Source organism: Nannospalax galili, unplaced genomic scaffold (assembly GCF_000622305.1).
Source record: "Nannospalax galili isolate Female #2095 unplaced genomic scaffold, S.galili_v1.0 scaffold227, whole genome shotgun sequence".
Lineage (NCBI taxonomy): Eukaryota > Metazoa > Chordata > Mammalia > Rodentia > Spalacidae > Nannospalax > Nannospalax galili.
Genome location: NW_008360303.1, coordinates 9,609,872 through 9,633,036, shown reverse-complemented (window position 1 = coordinate 9,633,036; position 23,165 = coordinate 9,609,872). Strand labels below are relative to the sequence as shown.

Genomic DNA, 23,165 nt, shown 5'->3' with positions numbered 1-23,165 from the left:
ATAAATTCTGTTCTTCCTCTGGGAAGCGTCTCACTGTTGTGTTTTGTGTGTGTGTGTGTGTGTGTGTGTGTGTGTGTGTGTGTGTTTCACAGCACATGTGTCGAGGTCAGAGGACAACTTTCAGGAGTCATTTCTCTCCTTTCACCATGTGGAACCCTAGGATTGAAAAGTCATCAGACTTGCTGGGTGTGGTAGCATATGACTTTAATCCCAGCACTCACAAAGCAGAGGCAGGCAGATCTCTGTGAGTTCGAGATCAATCTGGTCTACCTAGCAAGTTCCAGGCCAGCCAGGGATACACTGTGAGATCCTGTCTCAAAAACAAAAAAGAAAATTCATTAGGCTTGGTGACAGGTGCCTTTACCAACTGAGCCATCTCAGCCTTGGCTTTTGGTTTTTGAGACAGGATCTCTGTAACCCAGGCAGCCCTTGAGCCCATTTTGTACCCAGGCTACTCCCAAATCCATGACAATCTTATTGCCTCTGCCTCCCAAGCACTGGGATTACAGGCATGTGGCATCATACCTGGCTTAATCTCTTTGATATGTAAAATTCCATGTCAGTACATAAAAAAGCTGTTTAGAAGCAGTTGCTTTATGACAGAATTTCAGGTGACTCTGAATTTCTTTTTTTTTCATATTTCTGCATGACCAGTCCTTTATAATGAACATTTATTATTCAGTGCAGCTATGTATTTTGATAAATAAATTTTAAATGCTTTTACCGTCCTAAGGGTTTCAGTTGTGTTTTGGGGGCAATGCAAAACTGTTCCCCCAGGTAAGAGCACTGTGACTGGAAATAGCCAGAGGCCGCAGGAATCCATGTAATGGTATGTTTGCCCAGGTAAACAGATGGGTCTTGTTTCATTGGAAACCTAGTGTTTCATGTCAGTCTGGGAGACATTTGCTGACTATTCTGCATGCCTTGGACATCATGCTATGCACCATGGTTTATACAGATAGGTAAACCTGGTCTCTGACTTTATGGAACTAATTGAACACAAAGTATCAGTGTCCTATGGATACTTCAAAAGGGTGCCTGATCACAGAAGCAGGGGAAGACCCATACAGAGGATGATTTAAGTCTCTGCTGAGTCATAAGAGATAAAGAACAGCAACAACAACAAAAATGATGGGACTGGGGCATGGGAGGGGTCAGGCTGAGGATTCAGAGACAGTTATATAAGGTATGTCTAGAGGAGGCTAGGGAGCTTAACCAAAATAAGCAAGAAAATAACTAGAAAATTTCACATTAGGAAAGGAGTCTTAAGTATTTGAAAATTTCATACTAATTTCCCCCCAAACACTACAAAGCTCAGACAGTATAAGAATTGTCTTACAGATCTGGAAATTGGCTGGACATTTAGAAAATGCTAGGAAAGGAGTCTAGAAGATTTGAAGCCAATTCCTCAAATGGTCAACCTTAGCTCGTGTCAGATAGTTTGGGACCCAAAGCTCAGCTTTACATGTACGTTGAGACTATTTTATCATGATAGAATCAGCTGAGTATGACAGTATGCCATTTGTCCCTTGTTGGATTGGACATGACTTATTGTAAACTAGTGGTTTCTCCAAAGCAGTGATGTATGCATTCTGTGCATTATATGTACATTATATGTACATGTAAATATTCTTCATGAAAAATATCAAGGGAGCAGGGGAGATGGCTCAGTAAAGCCATGTAAACATGAGAATCTGAGTTCAGTCCCCAGCATCCACATAAAAGCCAGGCGTGGTGGCATATTCCTGTCATTCCGGTGTTGGAGATGTGGAGACGGGAGGATTCTTGGGGGCTTACTGGCTAGCCAGTCTAGCCAAAACAGCAACCTCCAGGTTCATCGAAAGACCTTGTCTCAGGAAAAGAGATGGAGAGCTATTGAGAATACCTAACATTGACCTCTGGCATCCACATGTTTGTAGATTCATGGATGCACACCCATACACACACACACACACACACACACACACACACACAGAGTGAGAGAAAAATATGAAGCTATGGAAGTTGTTGCTGTCTCAACATACACTTTGCTCTTGTTGTGGTGGGTAAATCCTGAACTTTTGCCCCATTTTCAGAGGGAAAGATTAGACATGGTGAGAGGAATTCATACGTCCATCTCCATGGGACAACAGGAGAAGAGACATGGTGGGAGGTGTCCATTGCACATCCTTCCCTGAAAGACAGCAAGAGAATGCTCTGGTTGTCTAGCATTAACACCCCACTCACCCTCCCCTGAGTGTTCTTCAGCTGTGAACTATTTTCAGTTGAGTAGTTTGTGATCATAAATTGGTGTCACAGTTTAATTATGTTTCTGATAACAATGCTATAAACTGTGAAGAAAATTGCTCCATCCAATTAAGTGCTCCTAAGCTAATAATCCTCAGTGAGGGGGTGTTGATTGGCCAGTTACAAGGTTAAAAGAGTTCCATTGGAATGTGTATTTATGAAAAGGCACTGTGTGTTTCTGGGTTGTGAATACAAATTCTGGGGTCCTGTCCTTGGTGTCTGTCCTGTTTTAGAAGAGACAACATTTAACCACCGGAAACCATTCAGTAGGAAATGGAGACTTGAAAGCATGAAGTGCTGCATTGGCTGTCCTTGGCTGACATGTCCACCAGTGCTTTGGTGCTGTGTCTGAATGTTTATGTCCCCTGCTCCCAATTCATGCTGAGAGTCCAACCCCCAATTTAATGGTATTAGGAGATAGTCTTTGGGGAGGTGATTAGTTCCTGAGGGGCAGCCCTCCTGAAATGGAAGAGTCTGTGAGAAAGCAGGCCTCACCAGACACCAGCCTGCCAGTACACTGATCTTGGACTTCTCAAGAAGTCCAAGATTGTGAGAAATAAGCTCCCTAGATTATAGTAGAGTTAAAGCAAATAAACTGACACACGATAGGGGAAAATCAGTGTAGCTTCTCTTTAGAAATAAGAGGAGTAAAATGAGATGATAAAGACTTCCTGCTTAGATAAAATCTAGCCACAGTAACAATGATCAACTCATTACACATCACCGGTGCCAAACACAGTGCCCAGCACAAAGCTACTTGGTAGTTAATACACACATATTAGCAGTAATGATGACTGCTATTTCCTGGGTGCTGTTGTGAACCTTCATAGGTAAGGAAATGGTGGCCATGGAAAGCTAGGTGATTTCTGTGGGTTCATCCAGGTCATTTCTTGTAGGGTCTTCTCAGACACCCTGCTGTACTTGATTCCCAGTCCTCAGTAAATCACTGAACAGTGTGTGCTCTCAAAAGAGGAAGCGAAGAAGTTGGTCTGCTAGGCATAGTGAGGGATTAGGAAAACCTTCTAGACACAGTTCCTCTGTCCAGGAGGAAGAACAAAGGAAGAATAAAGCCTCAGATCACCTGCCTCTTTCTTTCCTTGCCAGCTGTCGATTCATCAAACACTGAGCCCATTTTGTTGAGCCTGTTATATGTGAGACGTTTTTGGCTCTGGCCTGCCCAGTGGGCATTGATAACTACATTGCTTTGGCTCCTTTGAGTGCTGATCTACCATGAATCTTCAGATGACAGTGACATTCAGGGCTCCTAGGAAGGAGCACGGGAATGTTATGAGCCATGTTTTAGAGTGAAAACATCCTTCTTACTGTAACCTCCTCCTGAGCCAGCTCTGGCTATGAGGCTCTGGACAGCTTGAGCCCAAGGAAGGTCAAAAGCACCTGTTTGGAGGCTTATTGCTGGAGATTCATCTACATGTTTGGCTCTGTCTGGCTCTGGAACTCTTTGGACCAAATGGAAACCTATATGTACCACATAATACCAAGATACAAATCTCTAGGCTTTGGAGATAAGACCACTGAGTTTACCAAATTGATGTTTTGTTTTACAGAATTTGATTTCTATACTTCATTGCATTCCATATCTCAAATGGTAAACAGAAAACTGATTATGAAACTCATGATTAAATTTATTAAACGAGGCTATATGTTCAGTGGACATGAGGCTGACCTGCAAACAAAGCCTGTAGGTTTTTAGGATTATTTCTAGGTGGTGATTTCCAAAAAGCCTTATCGTGTTTTGCAAATATTAAACATCCCTTTCTAAAAGAAGTGATTTTTTTATTAATTACATAATTAAAAAAGAACAACACTGTGGGGGCTGGAGAGATGGCTCAGCAGTTAAGAGCATGGGCTACTCTTGCAGAGAACCCAGGTTCAATTCCCAGCATCTACATAGTAGCTAACAGTCATCCATAACTACAGTTCTAGGGGAATCCAATGCTCCCTTCTGACCTCCATGGGCATTGCATGACATGGGTGTACTTACATACATATAGGCAATATACTCATACACATAAAATAAAAATAATAAATAAAATATTTTTTTTAAAAAGCACTGTGAAATTTTCTTTATAAAGCCTAAAACATGCTATTTGTGAGAAAATAGTCCAGAGGAGATTCTAAAGTTTGTTGAGTACTTTTTATGGGCCAGTCACTATTTTTATCATTATTTATTAATTTATTACATACTCATAAAGTAAGCATCAGTTTTACAAATGGGGTCACCTCTGTTGCAGCTGGCCTCTGTGAGCTCTGTTTTCTGTACCTAGGGAGAGAGGTTGAACTGGGTGATTTTCATGAGGTGTTGAGTGCTAGTGTTCAAGGGTTCTACTTTGCCTGTTCACAGCCTATAGCTAGGTCATGCACCTGTGTGATCTTACTTTAAAAGACTAAAGCTAATATTGTTTTGAAGGTTCTTTTTTCAAAAACCTTTAGTAGTGGTAGTATTCAACTAATAATTGCATTATGGTCCAAAGTTGACCAAGCATTGATTAGTTTGCTATATATATTCTTATAAAAAGGTTAAGAAGACTGGGGAGATAGCTCAGTCAGCAAAGTTTTCTAAGTGCATGCATGAGGATCTGAGTTTGAGCCTCAGCACTCATAAAAAATGGGGTAGGGAAGGAACCTTATAGAGGGACGAAGACTGGAAGGAACACAGTGTTCACAGTCCATTCCCTTATTACCCACATTTGAAGTTACAATGTATATGAGTATTTAACTTTTCATTTAAAATATTTTCACAAGCTAATGTGCACAACTGTTAAGAATTGAAGATAAAAGATTACAGATGAAAGAGAATTAGCACTTCTACCAAACTAAAGAATTCCTTCAGGTTGTAAAACAAAGTCACATAGGTCCAAATCCAGACCATATTGTGTTTTCATTGTCAAAGCCACATTCAAATCAAGTTAAATTATATTTGTATTCTCTTCCAGCTATGGCTTTGCTGTGTAAATGTCACTGTTGATCTGAGTGCATAGTCACAGAATAAATTGTTAAGTTATATAAAAATGTGTATAATTGCCTTTATAAATTGTTAAGTTATACATAAATATGTATAATTGCCTTTATTTCAGAGTGCTTTAGATCTTGAGTTTGGAGAATGGCTTCCCCCTGTTTGCCTTGACCAGTTTCTCTGATGCAGCTGTTGGATTGCCAAGATTAAGAGAAAAATGGTGTGCTTTTAGTTCTAATGGAACTCTGCAAATCAGAATTATCCATTTGGGAAATATCAATTGATCAGATACTATTTGGGGGGAAATTTTTTATTGAATTTTTGCAAATTTCATATAGTATATTTTGATCACATTTCATATAGTATATTTTGATCTCATTTAGATCTTCACAATCTGTATCCTATACAACCCCCTGTACAATTTCATGTATATATTGCATAATATTTTATACAGACATATATAATGTATATATTATACACACACACACACACACACACACACACACACAGAGGCCTATAGAGTCAATTGTTTAGTCCACCATCCACCATCTCCCTTCTCTATCCCCATTAAAAAAACCAACCTTTTTATTCCCAGTATTCCTTCCCTCTACTTTCATATTACATGTCTCCTCTCTTAATACCTACATCCCCAGCCCTTTTCTAGTTTCCTGGCCTCTGTGGGCACTCCAAATTAAATACACAAATAAAAAAAATATGTAACTAGGATCTGCATGTGGCATTTGTTTATCTGAGACTAGGGGTTGATAGACTGATTACGTTTTCTAGCTTCTGTGAACAAAGCAGCAATGAACATGGATGTGCAAGTATCTCTTGATATGGATATTGAGTCCTTCTGGGTATACGCACAGGAATAGTATAGCAGAGTGATGTGGTAGTTATATCTTTTTCTTTTTTAAACTGATATTTTGCAAATTTTGCACAATATAATTTGGTTGAATTTAGAGCCTCTTTCTAATCTATATCCCCCTACGACCCCCCTGCCCAATTTCATGTTCTCTTTCCTTAACACACACACATACACACACACACACACACACACACACACACACACACACACACAGAGGCCTATAGAGTCAAACTTGTGTCCCAATTACCCTTCAGTGTGGGTCCATTCACTCACTGGAGCCTGGTCAATCTACCAAGAGTCTCATCTTTAAACAAAACTGTCTCTCCCTCTCCCAGCAGCCATCAGTTGCCGATAGATCCTCAGGTAGCGTTGGAGTTTCTTACCAACCTCCCCATGTTCATGCTGGGATTTTATCTGGTTTGAGCTTACATGGGACTTATGTATGCTGTCTCCACTGCTGTGAGTTCATATGAGTAACTGCCCAGCTTTCTGGAAAACTGTTCCCTTATGATCATCCACCTCCTCTGACTCTTAGAATCTTTCAGCCCCCTCTTCTGCAATGATCCATGAGCCTTGGGAGGCCAAAGTTTGATATAGGTGTCCTATTCAGGGATAAGCCCTCTGCAGTCTCTTATTCTCTGCATGTTGGCCAGTTGGGTATCTCCGAGTTAATCACCATCTGCTGCACAATGAAGCTTCTCTGGTGAGAGCTGAGAGTTGCATAAATCATAGCAGGTCTGGGGGTGACCCAAGCAGTCTCAAGAACTGAGATCACAAATACTATTTTTTAAATGGCAGATATGAGATGTAATTAAACAATGACTGCCCCTACTTTGCCCACATCACAGGATATCAACCAGCAGTAGCTAGAAAGATAGGTATATATGGTCCGATAGGATGTCAGCCACAAGGAGAATGAAAATAGGTCAGAAGGTGACAGGATGACTTACCTAGATTCACTGGTCAGGAAAAGTCAAGGACTTAAGCTTTGCATGGACACCCGAAGGAAGAGGCAAGCTGGGGGAGCACTTGAAGAGCAAGCAGAGTGTTTTAGAAGGAGGACCAGCAGGCCAGATCTCTGAGAGGGAGCCAGCTGGTGCATTCCAGGGAGGAAGCTTGAGGCCCTTGGGCCTGAGTTATAAATGAAGAGAGGCAGCCAGGCAAAGTAGTTCCTGTTCTAAATGTAATAGCAACAGTCAGGAGAGGGTTTGGAGTGGACAAAGTCTGACTTTGGTTTTGAATTTAAAGAATTACTGAATATGGAGAGATCCATCAGTGGGTATAGTGAGACAGGTAGAAAGAATATGATCTGGGGGCTGGAGAGGTGGCTCAGCAGTTAAGAGCACTGACTACTCTTTCAGAGGACCCGGGTTTGATTCCCAGCATCCACATGGAGGCTATGAACCATCCTTAACTCCAGTTCCAGGGGAGTCCGAAGCCCTCTTCTGACCTCTGTGGCATTGCATGACACGGGTGCACTCACATACATGCAGGCAATACACTCATACACATAAAATAAAAATAATAAATAAAATATTAAAAAAGAATGTGATTTGGTATTCTGGTGCATAGCAGAGTGACTGTAGTTAACAATAATGTGTGTGCTTTGAAATAAAAGGAGTTTGAATGTTCTTACCACAAGGAAGTGGTGTTTAAAACAGTGGCTAATAATCCTGATTTGAGCATTGCACAATATACACATATAGAGAAACATCACATGTGTACCCTGTAAATGTTTACAAGTATTGCATATTAATCAAAAATTTATAAAGAACTTTCAAATAAAAGTATTTCTCTGGTTGTTGTGTAGGGAATCAACTGTAGAAGGTAAGTGTGAAAGCAGGTGGCCAGTTAGAGACCCAGCCCATTCCCTCAGCAAGGCGTGGTAGGGTTTGAATTAGAGGTGAACCCATGGTCAGGTTTGGTATTTATGTGAAGAATGATTTGGACTTCACCAAAGTACATTTTATCTGTAGCTTTCTCCATAGGGTGGGGGTGAGAGTGGTAGAGAAATTTGTACCAACACAAATTGCCCTTGGTTTGCCATTCTGAAGCAGTGGTATCCCCCAAGGATTAGCAATGTGTGATGACAAGGAAACTCAAGTATTTTGAAAAACAGACTTTATCAAAATGAGAGATGAATATGGTCAAACTCTAAGGTTTTCTGCCTTGTTTTTCTATGTTCTGGAGGTAAATTGGTTTGATGCCAGCTTAGACATAAAGAGCAAAATTAGCGGTGATGATGATGTTCTTACTTGAGTGTCCAGGGTTCTGCACCAGCTCGAGAGTCACTTTTTGTCTCCAGAACTTCTAAAACAAAGGCAGTATTTCATCTTATATCACAGAAGCCAGTTATGCGTCCTTTCATTCAACCTAAGCATGAAAGGGGATTTTCAGGCATGCAGCATTGTTTAATTAGAGTGTATTGGTTGAGGGCCACTGCTCCTGAAGAGGTGTGTTTCGCTAGTCTAACCTCCATCCCCATCGTCTGTTTTTCTTCCCTTCTGCCACAGTCTCTGCTTTATCCACTCTCTTTTCCTTCTTGGACTTCTTAGCTCCAGTTTCTTTCCTCCCCTGTCTGCTCTGAGCTTTGGTGCCTGTTCCCAGCTTCCCCTTTCAGATGCTTTCTCAGCACCCTCCCCAGATATCAACACTATGCTGTGATAGAAGGGGTTCGCATATAAAGCAGGGCTTTCTGTGGAGGCTAACCAAGTGCCCAGATAACTTCCCACTGGAAATCTCCTCTCCAGTCTGCACTGTTGACTACTACAGAAAGAAGTAAGCCTTCCTACCCTTCCCCCACCCCATCATCCCCATTTAACAACATGAGCCTTTAGGATTCTCGGGAAAAGACATTTTGTGCCTAGATGAATCTTATAAAAGAAAAAAAAAAAAGGACCTATAGCAAGGTACAGTAAGTGTGTAAGCCGTCTGTGAGGTATAGTCACATTTGTACAAAGGTAAGCTCTGTTGACTTCTACAGATTGTGGGAAGCAGTCCACAGATGATGGATCGTGGAAGATAAGGTTAAAGAAATAGTCAAATGGCCAAGTGGAAGGGATAGAGAAGCAAGCCAATGACTGAGATAATTAGAATGGGGTTAGTAACCCAATGCCAGGCCCACCCATAGAGCATCCTGAAGGAGACACAAGCTAGTAACCCCTCCATGTTCCCTAGCTAGGAGTCCTATAGTGTCCTAACACAGGAGTGATCTTAAGTGGTGATCCGACCTGTCCTCAGATGGTCATGTGGATTGTTTCTACAACCTGATGCAGTGGAGATATAAAAGATGATGAACCTGTGATTCTTGCTTCTCTGGTCTGCTCCTATGGTCTGGCACATTCTGAGGCTTGTATGTTCCTCTGACAGATCCCATGATGACCCTGGGGAACCATGTCCACCTACTGGCCTGATGGTGAAAGGCGCCTTTCCAATGTAAAAGATATAAAAACAACTAAGAGAGAACTTGGACCATGTCCAGGCCATGCATTGTATGTGAAAATAATTCAGGGAGCATGTTTAGAAAAGGGATATGATGAAGAAAATGAGAGATTACACTTTTCTGAAGAATTCAGAAAAGCTGGCAGACTTAAAGAGATCTACATATTTGTGGCTGGTTCTGAGAGCACTGCACTAAGAGGCCAGTTTCCAGGCAGGAAAAGTTCACTATCTCATTGACACACTAGGTATTCTGCCCATTTATTTAGCATAACTTGAGGTGAACCTGCCTTCCTAGGGGTGGTCCTGTTGATTGACCAGTAAACTGGAAAGGTGGTTCTTCCAACAGATAGAGATTTTATAGTCTTGACCAGTTAATCTTATGGGACTATTTGATACTCTTAACAAAAACCCTCAAACTGAGGCATGCTACCTAGCTCTGCCCTTTAGCTACAAGTAGCATCCCAAAAGAGTAGCCCCTGACCCCCTGCAAGAAGATGGGGAAGAAGATGACTCATTGGCTCTCCACCTCATTTCTCCTTTGCCCTGTGAGTAGGTCTTTTAAAAGACTTCATTGTAGATTAAAGGCATCTGATTTAAAGCATCCAAACTCTTAGAAAGTGCAGATTATTTTTGCTGCAATACATTACTTTCGAGGAAGCAGCATGGAAGATTAGCTTTAAGGACTTTCAGGATGTTTTAATGTACATTTAAATAGCTTAAAATAGAGATAGGTAGGGATCCATGAGGACCACCTCTCCATCAGCCCCGCTCTCAGTACAGAACAAATCCTGCAGTTAACTCTACCTCACTTGATTTGAATTTAACTGAACTGTTCAGATACTTTTATGGTGAATCCTCATCCTTCAGCCCAAAGAGGAGTGTTCAGAACAGCTTCTGTCTTCTACAAGTAAATCGAGCAGAATGTGTTATTAAAATAGACTCGATCAGACCTATAGAGCTAGGGGAGTGGGTTCTTATTTACCTCACTGCTCCCATTAAGCCATCAACAAACAAGTGCATTCCTCACCCCCTAGACTAATTATTCCTAAAGAGCTAGTCTTTGTTGCTGTCAGAACACACTTTAGCCACAGAAAGGAAAATAACTTGGCAACTCACAGCCACTGGAAACGATCTTGTGTTTTAGAAGGCTGCAGCTCTGTGGGAAGAGGAACATACCAAAAAGGACAGGAGAGCCGAGCTCCACAGACCTCCCACAGACGACCTCCCACAGACCTACTTGTGAGTGTGCCCACCAGCATTCCCACCACTCACTTCCAGGACTTCAGTGAAAGGCTGGGGGTATTTTTCATAAGTAGAGAAACTGTTATTTGCCACAAAGTATATTTCAGATGTGTCTTTCCATTAAAAAATCCAGTCACACTGCTCTTACCAGAGAATTGCTTGAGCTGAACAACTCTATGCATTTTCTACTTACTCTTGCTAATGATTCTGCTGCTGCTGAAATCTTCCTAATAGTTCTCTAACCCAGGTAAAGCCTGGCTCCTGCAAGCCAGCATCAGTCCAGAGACATTAAAAAGAATACCATATGTCATTGAAAAGCTATTTAAACTTCACTGAATAACCTTCAAGAACCTGAAGAGCCATCTCATGCACAACCACAGCACAGCACAGCACACTGAAACCTACCCTTCCATGAATCTCTGCTACAGTCTGTTTCTCTCTTTTCTTCTTTTAAACTACCTCAGAAGCCTCTCTTCTACCAATCCCTTGCTACTTTCCCTCTAGCCCAGCCTCCTCAGGGCTTTCTGATTCTCCTTAGGAGTATTTTCTTTTTAGCTCTGTGACTCAGATGTCATGCAGTCAGGCCTGGCTTTCTGGCTAACCACCTCCCCAACCTTCTCAATCTGTCTGCCATTCCAGGATGCCCAGTGCTTAACATCCAGACCAATGAGATAATGGGTTCTCTGTCATTCTGTCATGATTATCTGAGAATCTTTCCTCTCCCAGAAATTCACTTAAAATAGAACCCAATGAAAGTAATTAAGTCAGACATAGTCATTAGATAGATTTTATTTCTATAGGCACACACACACACACACACACACACACACACACACATACAATCTTTGCCCAAGTCTGAAAGGCAGTTACACTAGTTAAAGAGGGTTTCTGGAATTGACTCAAAATACCGTGTTTATTCCAAAAGGAACAAGAGATTTTTTTTTGAGGCAAATCTGAGTGACCATGGCCCATGCACAGGATCAGGTTACCCTGAGTGATATGTTCCACTGTAGCAAAGGCTGCTTGAACCTTAGATACAGAACAAAACAAAGTCGTAAATCAATGGATTTGCTAACTACAGTGAGGGGGACAGCAGGTAGGCTGGTCACCTTGGAGGAAGGAAGGTTTCAGATGCTATTGTATAGCATTCTTAGTTGTTAATAGAAGGTTAATTCTAAGGTTAATAGAAGCTAATGATCTGCTAAAGGAGTATATGCCAAAAGTTTTACCTAATAGTCATGAAGATGTTGGGTCAGCTAGAGGTTGGTAGCAAATGGTTATTAAGGGAACCAAAGACAGCCCCAGACAATTCTGTAGCATTCCACCTCTCCACAATCATGGCATTCTACTTATTATTCTGTAGGATCATCAACACAGGCGTTGCTGTTTCAGAGAACTTTAGTTCACACCGGAGTGATCATACACTCTCCTGGGCCTAATGGGCCATCCTGTAAATTCACGAGTAGGGTCCTGGATAATATGGAGGAATCAACTGCAGATGAAACAGCTGAAATTTATTGATAAACAACTCATGTTTCTGATCCTCTAGATGATGGGGGAGGGTATCTGTTCTGTATTAAAGAAGGACCCATAAGACACGGTAGCAGTATCTTTTCATGTTCTTCTGTTATTGCTATAGTTTGCCCTAAATACTGTTGCCCTAATACTGTTTGTATTTATTTTAGATTTTTATATAAAACATGAATATGGGCTGGAGAGATGACTCAGAGGTTAAGAGCCCTGGCTGCTTTTGCAGAGGACTCTGGTGCTGGTCAGTTTCCAGCACCTACATGGTGGCTAACAACCATCTGTAACTCCAGTTCTAGGGGATCAAACACCCTCTTCTGTCCTCCAAGGGCATTGCATGACATTTGTGCACTTACACAGGCAATGTGCCCATACACATAAAATTGAATAAAACATTTTAAAAACCAAAATTAAATAAAACATGAACATATATTATCTAAATTATGTGTTCCAGACTCAGTTCTGAAAGCCTGACATACAAGAAGCCATTTCACAATTGCAGCTCTGTGAAATAGGACCATTAATGCTGTGTCTATACCTCCAGCTGCTCATAGGCTTATCCAAAGTGCTTGAGACCAGAAGAGTTTCAGATTCTGTGTTTATTTCCAGAGTTTTCAGTCTCCATACACAATAAGATTCCTTTCAGATAGTGTCTAAGTCTAGATGCATACTTCTTGTGCTTCCTATGTGCTTTATGTACAGCCTGAATAATTTTGAACAATATTTTTAATAGTTTTGAATATGAAATAGTTTCATAATGTAGAATTTTCCATTTGGGACATCATGTCAGTCCTCTGAAAGTTTTAGAATTGTGAGATCATCTTAGATTTCAGAATTTTAGATACAGGGTGGGGTGTGTGTGTGTGTGTGTGTGTGTGTGTGTGTTCAGAGTTTAAGTCTTGTGAAGTCTAATAGTCCAGAAGATTTTATAATGGAAAACAAGGAGAACTTTTCTTTTTATCAGATGCTCACTTGACTTCTCATTTTTAGGAAACTCTGAGTCTGGGCTCTGAATCAGACTGCCTGGCCCAAACCCACCTCCCAGTAGGTGAGCAGCTGGAGGGAGGAGAGAGCTAACACTGCCTCACTTTCCTTCTCTGAGCAATAGAGACATTAATGACCCACTTCAAGAGCTCTTGTGAACATTAGATGAGTTATTGTATGTCAGGCTTTTTGAACTGGATGTGGAACATTAAACAGGCTTTATAAATGTAATAGCTCCAGTTTCTCCTCTCCCTCCTTACCTCACCGTATTAGTTGCTTTCTGTTGCTGTGATAAAACACGACGACCAAAAGCAACTTACAGAACAAAGAATTTATTTTGGCTTATGGTTCCAGAGAGATAAGAGCCCATAATGGTGGAGAGGCATGGCAGCAAGCAGCAGGTGTGGTGGCAGGATCAGGAAGCTGAGTTCATAGACAGGAAAGAGAGAGAGTGAATTCAGAATGGGACAAGGCTATGAACACTCCAATCTTGCCCTCAGTGACATGGTTCCTCCCAAAGGTTTCATGACCTCCCTAAACAGCACCACCAACTGGGGACCAAGCAGTCAAATACCTGAGGCTATGGGAGGTAGTTCTCATTCAAACCACTACACTCAGTGAAGAGACAGATCCTGGAAGCCACTGGTTGCTCTGAATTCTAACAGCATATGTCAAGATGCAGGTGCACAGTAGAAACCTTCAAAGCAAAGTGATCTTTTGAAATAAGATTTCGCAAAGGCATTACATTAATTGTTGCATTGAAAGAAAAAATTCACTTCTGTTAGGTGCACTAGTGGTCAGATTGTCATTTAATGAAAGGTCTGTGACACTTTCGATGTCATATTAACCTCTAGTTTGCAGAGCACCAGGATGAAATTCTCTACTCATCAAAGCCTCTAAGACTTGATGAGGGGAGTATTGAAGTTTTTCTATTATCTACAAAAGTTAGATGTATTTATTTAGATGATTTCTGCTTTTTTCTGTGGTTTATAAATGTGTCCAGATCCTTTCTGAATCCATTTATATTTTTGTATCTGCATCATCCCAAGAAACAATTATTTCCTATGTTTTGTGGTTTTTAAAACAAGACTGGTGTGGTGGTTAAGAATTGGGCATCAGATTCAGTCCAGCACTGTCACTTCACCAGGCAGGGACCAACCTCTCGGCAGCTGTAGCATGGAGTTAGGATGCTGGCCTCATGAACTACAAAGATCAAACCAAAGCAGAGGCGAAGACAGATCCCAGGATAGACTTTGATCCAGACTGGTTATCAGTGGAACCAGAACCCTACTAAGAATAGCACAGAGGAGTTAGCTGACCTGAGACTGTCCAAGAGCTCAACCATTGTGTGCTGGGTGGAGAGCCAGCTTTACCAGGAGAGGCAGAACAGCACTCTTAACAAATTAGATTAGGGGCTGGAGAGATGGCCCAGTGGTTACGAGCACAGGCTGCTCTTGTAGAGGACCTGGGTTTGATTCTCAGCACCCACATGGCAGCTAATAACAGTCTGTGACTCCAGTTCTAGGGGATCTGATACCCTCTTCTGACCTCTACGAGCATTGCATGACACGGGTGCATTTACACAGATGCAGGCAATACACCTATACACATAAAATAAAAATAATAAAAAAAATTTTTTAAAGAAGAAATGAGAGTAATTGCTGTGGAGATAACTAGGATTGCCTTCCCTCTCTGGAGCCTCTGAAACCTGGGCGATTTACAAAGAACTACTATGCATAAATGATCAGCCCACTATAAAAGCACTATCAATGGTAAGCTTTAAGAATCAAACCTAAATAAAACTTAGAAATCATTTTACCCTTCAATTTATTGCAAGTTTTAAAATAACTTTTATTACTAAAGATGCACTGAAATGGTTTGTGTGTGTGTGTGTGTGTGTGTGTGTGTGTGTGTGTGTGTGTGTTGCTAGAGAATGAATTTAGGGTCTTCCACTAAGTTCTACCAGCTCTACCACTGAGTTCTGTCCCCAGTCTTGTACCATTATCATCATCCTTTTCTGCTGCTATAACAGAATACCCAAGACTAGTAATAGATACCCAACATAAATTTATTCCTTACAGTTTTGGAGACAGGGAGATCTAAGGTCAGGCACTGGCCCTTATTTGGTATCTGGTAAGGATATTTTGTGGCAGAGATGTAAGAGGCACAAACTCCCTCCATCAAGCCATTTTATAACAGCATCTATCCCATTCATGAGGGTGGAGCCATCATAACTTAAGAACTCCCCAAAGGCCTGACTTCTCAATACTACCAGGATGGGAGTTAAGGTCAACATGGAATTTGGAAGGATCCCATCATTCAAACCATAGCAAACCACTAAAGCAATGCTAAGCACCACTGCAAGGAATTTTAACCTTGATCTTTGTTTACCTTTTGCTTTAATATAAACAAGCCTTGTGTTTCATTGCTGAATAAACACACAAAATGCATAAAAGCATTGCTATTATAGTGACATTAATATATTTAGATTGTGAGGTGTCTTAAGAATCGATACATATAAATATGAACAGTCTCTGTACTAAGAGAAATCCATTGGCTAGACATATTTCTCATATCCAATCTCCACAAATTCAAAGGCTAAAAACAATTCTTGCTATTTTTGAGCAAGTGAGGTCATTAGATCATTAAAACTTAAACAGTTTCAATTTGAAAGTAGTTTTCCTTTACCAAGATGATTTAAAATAAACTCTGGAAAGAACTGAAGTAACTTTATATTAAATGTACTGAAGCCTTGTTTGGGAAATATTCAAAACCTTAAGAACGAGCAGTTCATAATTGGCCTAGAAATTGTCTGATAATAGCTGTGGCCTTTGAACTGACCTGATCATTTTCCACAAGTGAGGTTACAGTCATTATTTTTAAGGGATTGCTTCACTTTGGGGAATTGATAGTGGTGTGTGGACTTCTTCAGTGGAATGTCTACTTTGTACATAAGGTTGTTCCAAATTTAGATTCCATCATGGTGAAACATGTCAGTAAGATGTGATCTTGTGGTCAGTCTGTGTGCAGAGGAATGTGCTCACAGCAGGAGGCTTCCCCTCAAGAGTCTTCCTTGGGCAGCTCCTCCATCTCCTTTCTCTATCCCATCTGCATACCTCAGCACAGAACCTAGCACCTAGTAGGTACTTAGCCTATACTGCTAGATGTTTGCCAGATGAGTGTTTAAAAGGGAACTTAGATATGCTAACATGATCAAAGCCTTCACCATCCCCTGCTCTTTAATATCTATGTGGTTAAATTTCTATCAGTTCAACAAATATTATTCACTGACCTATTGCTATAAAACTGAGAAACAATATTGAATTTTGGAAAATAGAATGATAGGATAGATGAGGCAGGTTTAAAAACATGATATGAACGTTACGTGTAGATGTTAAACTGCCTGGCCTTCCCAGTACCACCATTTATAAGCTGTATGAAATGGGGGAAGAAAAGAGAGAGATGGAAGAAATGGAGGAATAGGGAGGGAGGGAGGTCGATTAGCTGAAAATTTCCAAATTTAATAAAAAACAGTAACCCTGGAACCAAGAAATTCAGCAGCCCCCCACCCCGAAGGATGAACAATGTAAGACTGGCTGAGTAACTGTGGCCGTTTCTTTCCACACCCCTTTGGAGCACACATCCAGACTCATTTTTTGTTGCAATCTTTAGAAGTGCACCATTAGAGTCTTGATTTAACAAAAATAACCTTTTGATTGGCCAGGAAAGAAAGTTTGAGAAAATAAAAGTATGAGAAATAGCCTTGGAGACATGCATTTGTGAGTTGCCACAGTGGAGGCAGGCAGGAAACTGCAGAGCACGTCAGAGGCTTAAGGAGGGACAGAGGTTCAGAGGGTGTTTGACATCAAAGACATTTTATTTGCTTATAATATTGGTCCAGGTCCAACCTCCCACCCTGGGTCAGAGGAAGAAATGTTTCTTCTCTCCTCTAACACCACAGAACCACCTCCTCCCAACACCCACTATCAGGGTTTCTGCACTTTTCATGACCTGGCCTAACGCCATTGAATTAAATGAGCTTTCCAGGGAGGAACCTGGAAAGAAAACCACCTTTTCTTCTGTAGTTTCTATGCAAATGTGTGCTTTGAAGTGCATTCCAATGTATTTGTGCATGTGTGTGCACACGTGTGTGTGGGTGCCCATGGAGGCCAGAGGATGTCACCAGATCCCCTGGAACTGGAGTTACAGGTAGTTGTGAGCTACTTGACTTGGGTGCTGGGAACTGAACTGGGGTCCTCTGCAAAGGCAGAACCTATTCATAACTATTGAGCCATCTCTCCAACCCTGGGACTAACCCTTCTTAACTTGGTCTCCCTCAAGCCATCACTGACTTTCCACTTCTCCCAGGGTTTGCCAATGGGAGAACTGCTGCAAAGTTACGTTAATAATAACAATAACAATAATTTCAAAGCTCTAATTTTAATCAACTAGAAGGAGGTAAATGCTTTTATAATGCTAGGATTATTAAACATCAGACATGTTCACAAGCCTTATTGATGGGGAAGGAGTGTCAGAAGCTCGCTGTACATACAACTTTGGCTAAGAAGGGCTCTTATAGTTCTTTTCATCAATGGCTGCCACCAAACAATCCCAGCCCCCCGCCCCCCCAGTGCAGTCACACTGGAATAAAATACTAAAATTACCACCACCAACAGCACTTTGCTTTTACCCCAGATCTATTTTGACTAGCAGCCTGCAACTGTTTATAGGGAGGGAATGGGGTGTCAGCCTTTCTGTACCTGATGTGCATTTTAATAAGCCACCTGGCAAGATCAACAGGAAGCAAAGAAAAATTGTGAACAAGTGTGAGGGAAGAAGACTGTCCTGCCTCTCCAGGCACTCTTAATCCAGTCACCACATTGTTCTGCTGACAGGACCCCCTGGCTTTTAGCAGCGGCTCTCCCCTAGTGTGGGCTCTGATAAAAGGAAGCTAAAGTCTAAAATTAAGTCTCCTGTGCCTTTGACAGAAGGGAATCTGATTTCAGTATGACTGTCTCACTGTCATAGCCCAAAATTCTGAATCCATCCACGCTGAGTCCTGCTGAGGAGGGTCTTTCCCCCTGCCTGCATTGCCATGGAAATCCATGACACTTCTGTTGATGAGTTTTCTGTTTGCAGATGGGTATCTTCATTCCCGGCACCAGCCTTTACAGAAATTTGACAGAATGTTTTTTAACTATTTGCTTTATACAAATTGTGGCTTCTCAGATGACCTTGTTGGCTTTTTTTTGTCTTATGGCAGGATGGATTTTGTACAGTGTATTGTGTAAGTAGTAACGATAGGCTGAGCCTTGTAGTCTTGGATGTTTGCTTTTTCTTTCTTTGTACACAGTCACATTTATGTTGCCCTGACACTGCCCTGGCCAACCAACCAGGACTGTTAATGACACATTCAAACCTGTCTGCTTTCTAAATTGGTGGGCCTTCTGTCTTGATGGAAAACAAAAAGCCTGTGTTTGAAGTAATGCTATTTTGAAAGTCATGTCAAGGGAGCTTTTCCATTTCATTGGAGAAAAATACTAATAGTTTATCTATTACTTTCAATTCATTGTGGTCCCTGGAGTCTAAGAAAATGAATGAATATTTGCCAGGCTCTTCACAATGTGATTGCACTGAACTGTGAGTGGCAGATGGGAGAGGGCAGTGGGCAGGGGAAGGTTGGTCATTTAGGGGGAGCCCCTGTGCTGTGCAGCGTTCAGAGGGCCATCTGTGTCTTTTAGAAGTCTCTGTTCATGTCCTATAATGCTGTGTGATCTTCCCTATCCTGTTTTGTTATATGAGGTTTGGCCTCTTTCAGACAAAGTTATAGGAACTGCTGGAATTGTGATGTCTATATACATACACATAATCATGTATGTTCTATTGAATCATTGAAGACTTACCGGAAGTAACCGAGAGTGCAATTGTTCAGTTAAACCTTTGTAATTATGACAGTATGCCTTGATTTACAGCCGATAATGCCTCAAACTAAAGTTGAATAGCCCATTTTTAATTTTTTATGGTTTTACCTTTGTTTTTATCTCTGTGATTATATTGGAGACATAATTGTGTCAGTTCTTTTAAAATTAGCAATGTTTTTCCAGTTTATGAGTAAACAATCCTTAATTAAATGTGTTGATATTATTAACTTTTCTTTTTTTTCATCCAAATACCAAATTGGAGTTTGAAATTCCCTTGTTTGTTTTTCTTTCTGTTTTTAAGATTTTGAAGGGATTTTTCTCTTTTTTAATGTGCACAAGTGTTTTGCTTGCATGGATATAAGTGAACCATGTGCATGTAATACCCAAGGAGGTCAGAAGAGGGTGCTGGATTTCCTGGAACTGGAGTTATGGATGGTTGTGAGTTGCTGTATGCATGCTGGGAACCAACCCTGGGTCCTCTGCAAGAGCAACCAATGCTCTTAACCACTGAACCATCTCCCCAGTCCATTGTTTTTCACTTGAGACTGGGTCTTGTGGTGCAGCCCAGACTGATCTCATATTATTTAGCATAAGCTGCCCTCAAACTTGAGGTCTTCCTGCCTCATTCTCCTATATGCTGGGATTACACACATGGGCTACCACACCAGGCTATGAAATTCTTTTACATTGTAATTGTAGATAAGAATTCATTGATTGACTTGTGAATTTTAGACTTGGAATTCCCTCATACTGGACCCTCAAATTCCTTCAGAGAGAATTCAAAATGGAGCAGGGGAGATGGCCCATTTGGTAAAGTACTTGCCACACAAGTATTAGGACCTGAGTTCAGATCCTCATCAGTGTTGTACAAAGCCAGGTGAGGGGTTGTACTCCTGTAGAATCCCACTGCTAGGTAGAGCTTGCCAGCCAGCCAGTCTAGCTGAATCGGCAAGCCCCAGTTTTAGTGAAAGACCCCGTCTCAAAAAATGAATGAAAGAGGAAGACACCTGACATGGACCTCCAGCCTTCACATTGCATGCACATGAACCTACACACACACACACACATACACGTACGCACACCACTCATGCACAAACACACAAAAGAAAGAAAAAAAAAGTGGGATCAACGTCTACCTTGAATTGTCAGGTGAAAAGAACACTAGGCAACTTAGTCACAAACATTGGGTCTTTATGCACATACATAAAAATATATTAACTTCATAAGAATGATAATTTTAGGGGCTGGAGAGATGACTCAGCAGTTAAGAGCACTAGCAGCTCTTACCGAGGACCCAGGTTCGATTCCCAGCACCCACATGGTAGCTAACTACCATCAGTAACTCTAGTACCAGGGAATCTGACACCTTCTTCTGACCTCTGCAGGCATTGCACGACATGGGTGCACTTAAACACACATACACATAAAATGCACATACATATAAAATTTTAAAAGTAGGTGTGACTTTGAGTCCTCTTTTGTCCAACTTGTGGGAGAGATAAGTCACAGAAATTAGGGAGTTAGAAAATGTCATCAAACTGCCTTGATTATTATATATAGAGTCACATTTAAGAAAGACAGCTGTCTATCACTAAGGAAGTTTATATTTCAGTTTTAGGAGCTGTAACTTCAGTTTTAGAGGCCATATTTTTACGGCCTATTTTTGAGAACGATGACTATATTCTTTAAAACCTTTTTACCGGGCTTTTAACCTCTGAGCCATCCCTCCACCTCCAGTCACACCTATTTTTGAGCTTAATGTACACAAGTCCTTTCCTTTTGACAGGCATCTGATGAAAAATGTCATCTTTGTCTTCACCAATCTCTGTCCTAGAGGAGAACTTTGGTTGCAAGCTTTCTTGAGTTTGTCCTTTGCTGGATATTGACGTTGGGAGCCATGTCTTCCCTCTGGCTTTTGCCAAGTCTAGGTTCCATTCGTAGCCCTTTGTACTCTCCAACCTTGGGGGATATACCAACTTTTTTACAACTAGGTGCTATTGTGGCTCTTTGTACATGTGGCTTTAGAGAGAGATTAAAGTACAGATGTGTGGTAACTACAGACTCCTCGAATTTAATTGAAGAGCTACAAAAAGAAAATATTCAGGTTCTGCTTGTTTATATCTGCTTATCAGTGCAACTCCTTAGTTATGAATAGTTCTTTGTTTTTCCAAAGGGAAATTAAGGTATAAACATGTAACTGAATATTGCTGCTATAAGCACTTTGGACAAATATTCTCTTGGGGATTAATGAGAATATTCCCCTCGGGCCAGTACGTGGTGTTTTCTGGTATGTCTAGGTTCCCGATAGTTTGTAGAGGTAGAGTGACCTGCTTCCTCTTGGTGTTGCTCACTGTGAAAGGTCTTGGGTGACGGGTTAACCGCATTCAGGGAACTCAGCCTTCCAGTAGACAGAGAAGAGCACCTAGGACAAAGGTCCCAGGATGCCCATTTGCACTTCTTCCAGATTCTACCACATGAGCCATGTTGTGTAAGGGCTAGAGGAGAAAGAGTCTAATACGCTGTACACTTTGGCTTGGCTAGCTGGCGCCTTTCTGCCACTGTGGATGATTCTAAGGTGTGTTTCCCTTCTTTTTTGTCACTCAGATGAGTATAGGATCAAACCAGTGGAAGAGGTCAAATACATGAAAAATGGGGCAGAAGAAGAGCAGAAAATAGCAGCCAGGAACCAAGAAAACCTGGTAAGAAATGAACTCTACTGACAGTAACTTACGGTGACAATATTGTGAGAAAAGCTGCTTTGCATGTTGGAGCTGCAACTTACAGGCACCAGATTTCTTGAAAATGCTACAGCTATTATTAGCTTGCCTGGAAGCTGTACCATTACCCTGTATCCTGTTTGTCGCTGAGTAAACCCCTTTTTTAATCTTGATAAGGAATACTCCAGGGGAAAATACAGCAAAATCATTAATGTTTTTAAAGCACCGCTCTGAAGGGAGAAAAAAGCACAATGTAGGATTGAGATGTAAGGGGAGATTTTTTTCCTCCTCCGCCTCTTAATTCTTATTCAGGTCAGGATGAACAGTAAGTTTCATTATTCGAGAAGTGTAATGAGGAAGTTGCCTTTCAATGGAAAATTGTGCCTTCTAAAGTAGGTCTCCATCCAAAGAGGGTGTTCTTCACATTCATACCTTGAAAGGTATTGTGGATTTTAAATTAATGTGAGAATTGTAATGATATGAAATAGAAAGTTAGGGACTTCTTTCTTTATTGCAAATCACTATACACATTCTTTAACAATTTACCTCTATAAAATATTTAGCTAATTATTAGATTGATTTTTAAGAGGTTAAAATAGTTAAGAATGTACATTTAATCATATTTTGGAGCTAAAATGGTTAAGAATGTACATTTAATTTTATTGGTGTAAAATGCTTTTTATTCATATTTTGTATATATTTTATTTTTACATTATTTACTTTTGTGACTGAGTAAATCTATTTTTAAAGATTTATTTATTCTTATGTGGATGAGTGTTTGCATATGTATATGTATGTACAACATGTGTGTGTCTGGTGCCTAAGGAGGCCAGAAGAGGGTGTCAGACACCCTAGAACTGGAGTTACAGGCAGTTGTTAGCCACTGTGTAGGTATTGGGAACTAAACCCAGGTCCTCTGCAAGAGCAGCCAGCACTCTTAACTGCTGAGCCAGCTCTCCTACTCCAAGTAAATGTATTTCTAAGAACTTTGTATATTGTAAAGTATTTTTACATCACTTACACTCCTTTTCTTATATACTTTGTTCTTACTTTGGTGACTTGCTACAGCAGTAGGACTTGACAAAATATTAACCAATGTGCTCATGAGTACTTATGACTGCCATTTTCCACGAGAATTTAGTGAATATTAGAGGCTATAGTTGATTTTGCTTCATTCTGGCTGAATTGTATTTTCTGTGACCACC

General features: G+C 40.9%; 1 protein-coding gene across 1 annotated transcript in view; it reads left to right on the top strand.

Moving 5' to 3' along the window:
* CUNH1orf21 (chromosome unknown C1orf21 homolog) overlaps nucleotides 1-23,165 on the top strand; it is a 248,807-nt gene that overhangs the window by 105,242 nt on the left and 120,400 nt on the right. Inside the window, exon 3 of the mRNA XM_008824284.3 lies at nucleotides 21,848-21,942. Coding sequence (XP_008822506.1) covers nucleotides 21,848-21,942 — 95 coding nt within the window. The remainder of the gene's footprint in view (nucleotides 1-21,847; nucleotides 21,943-23,165) is intronic.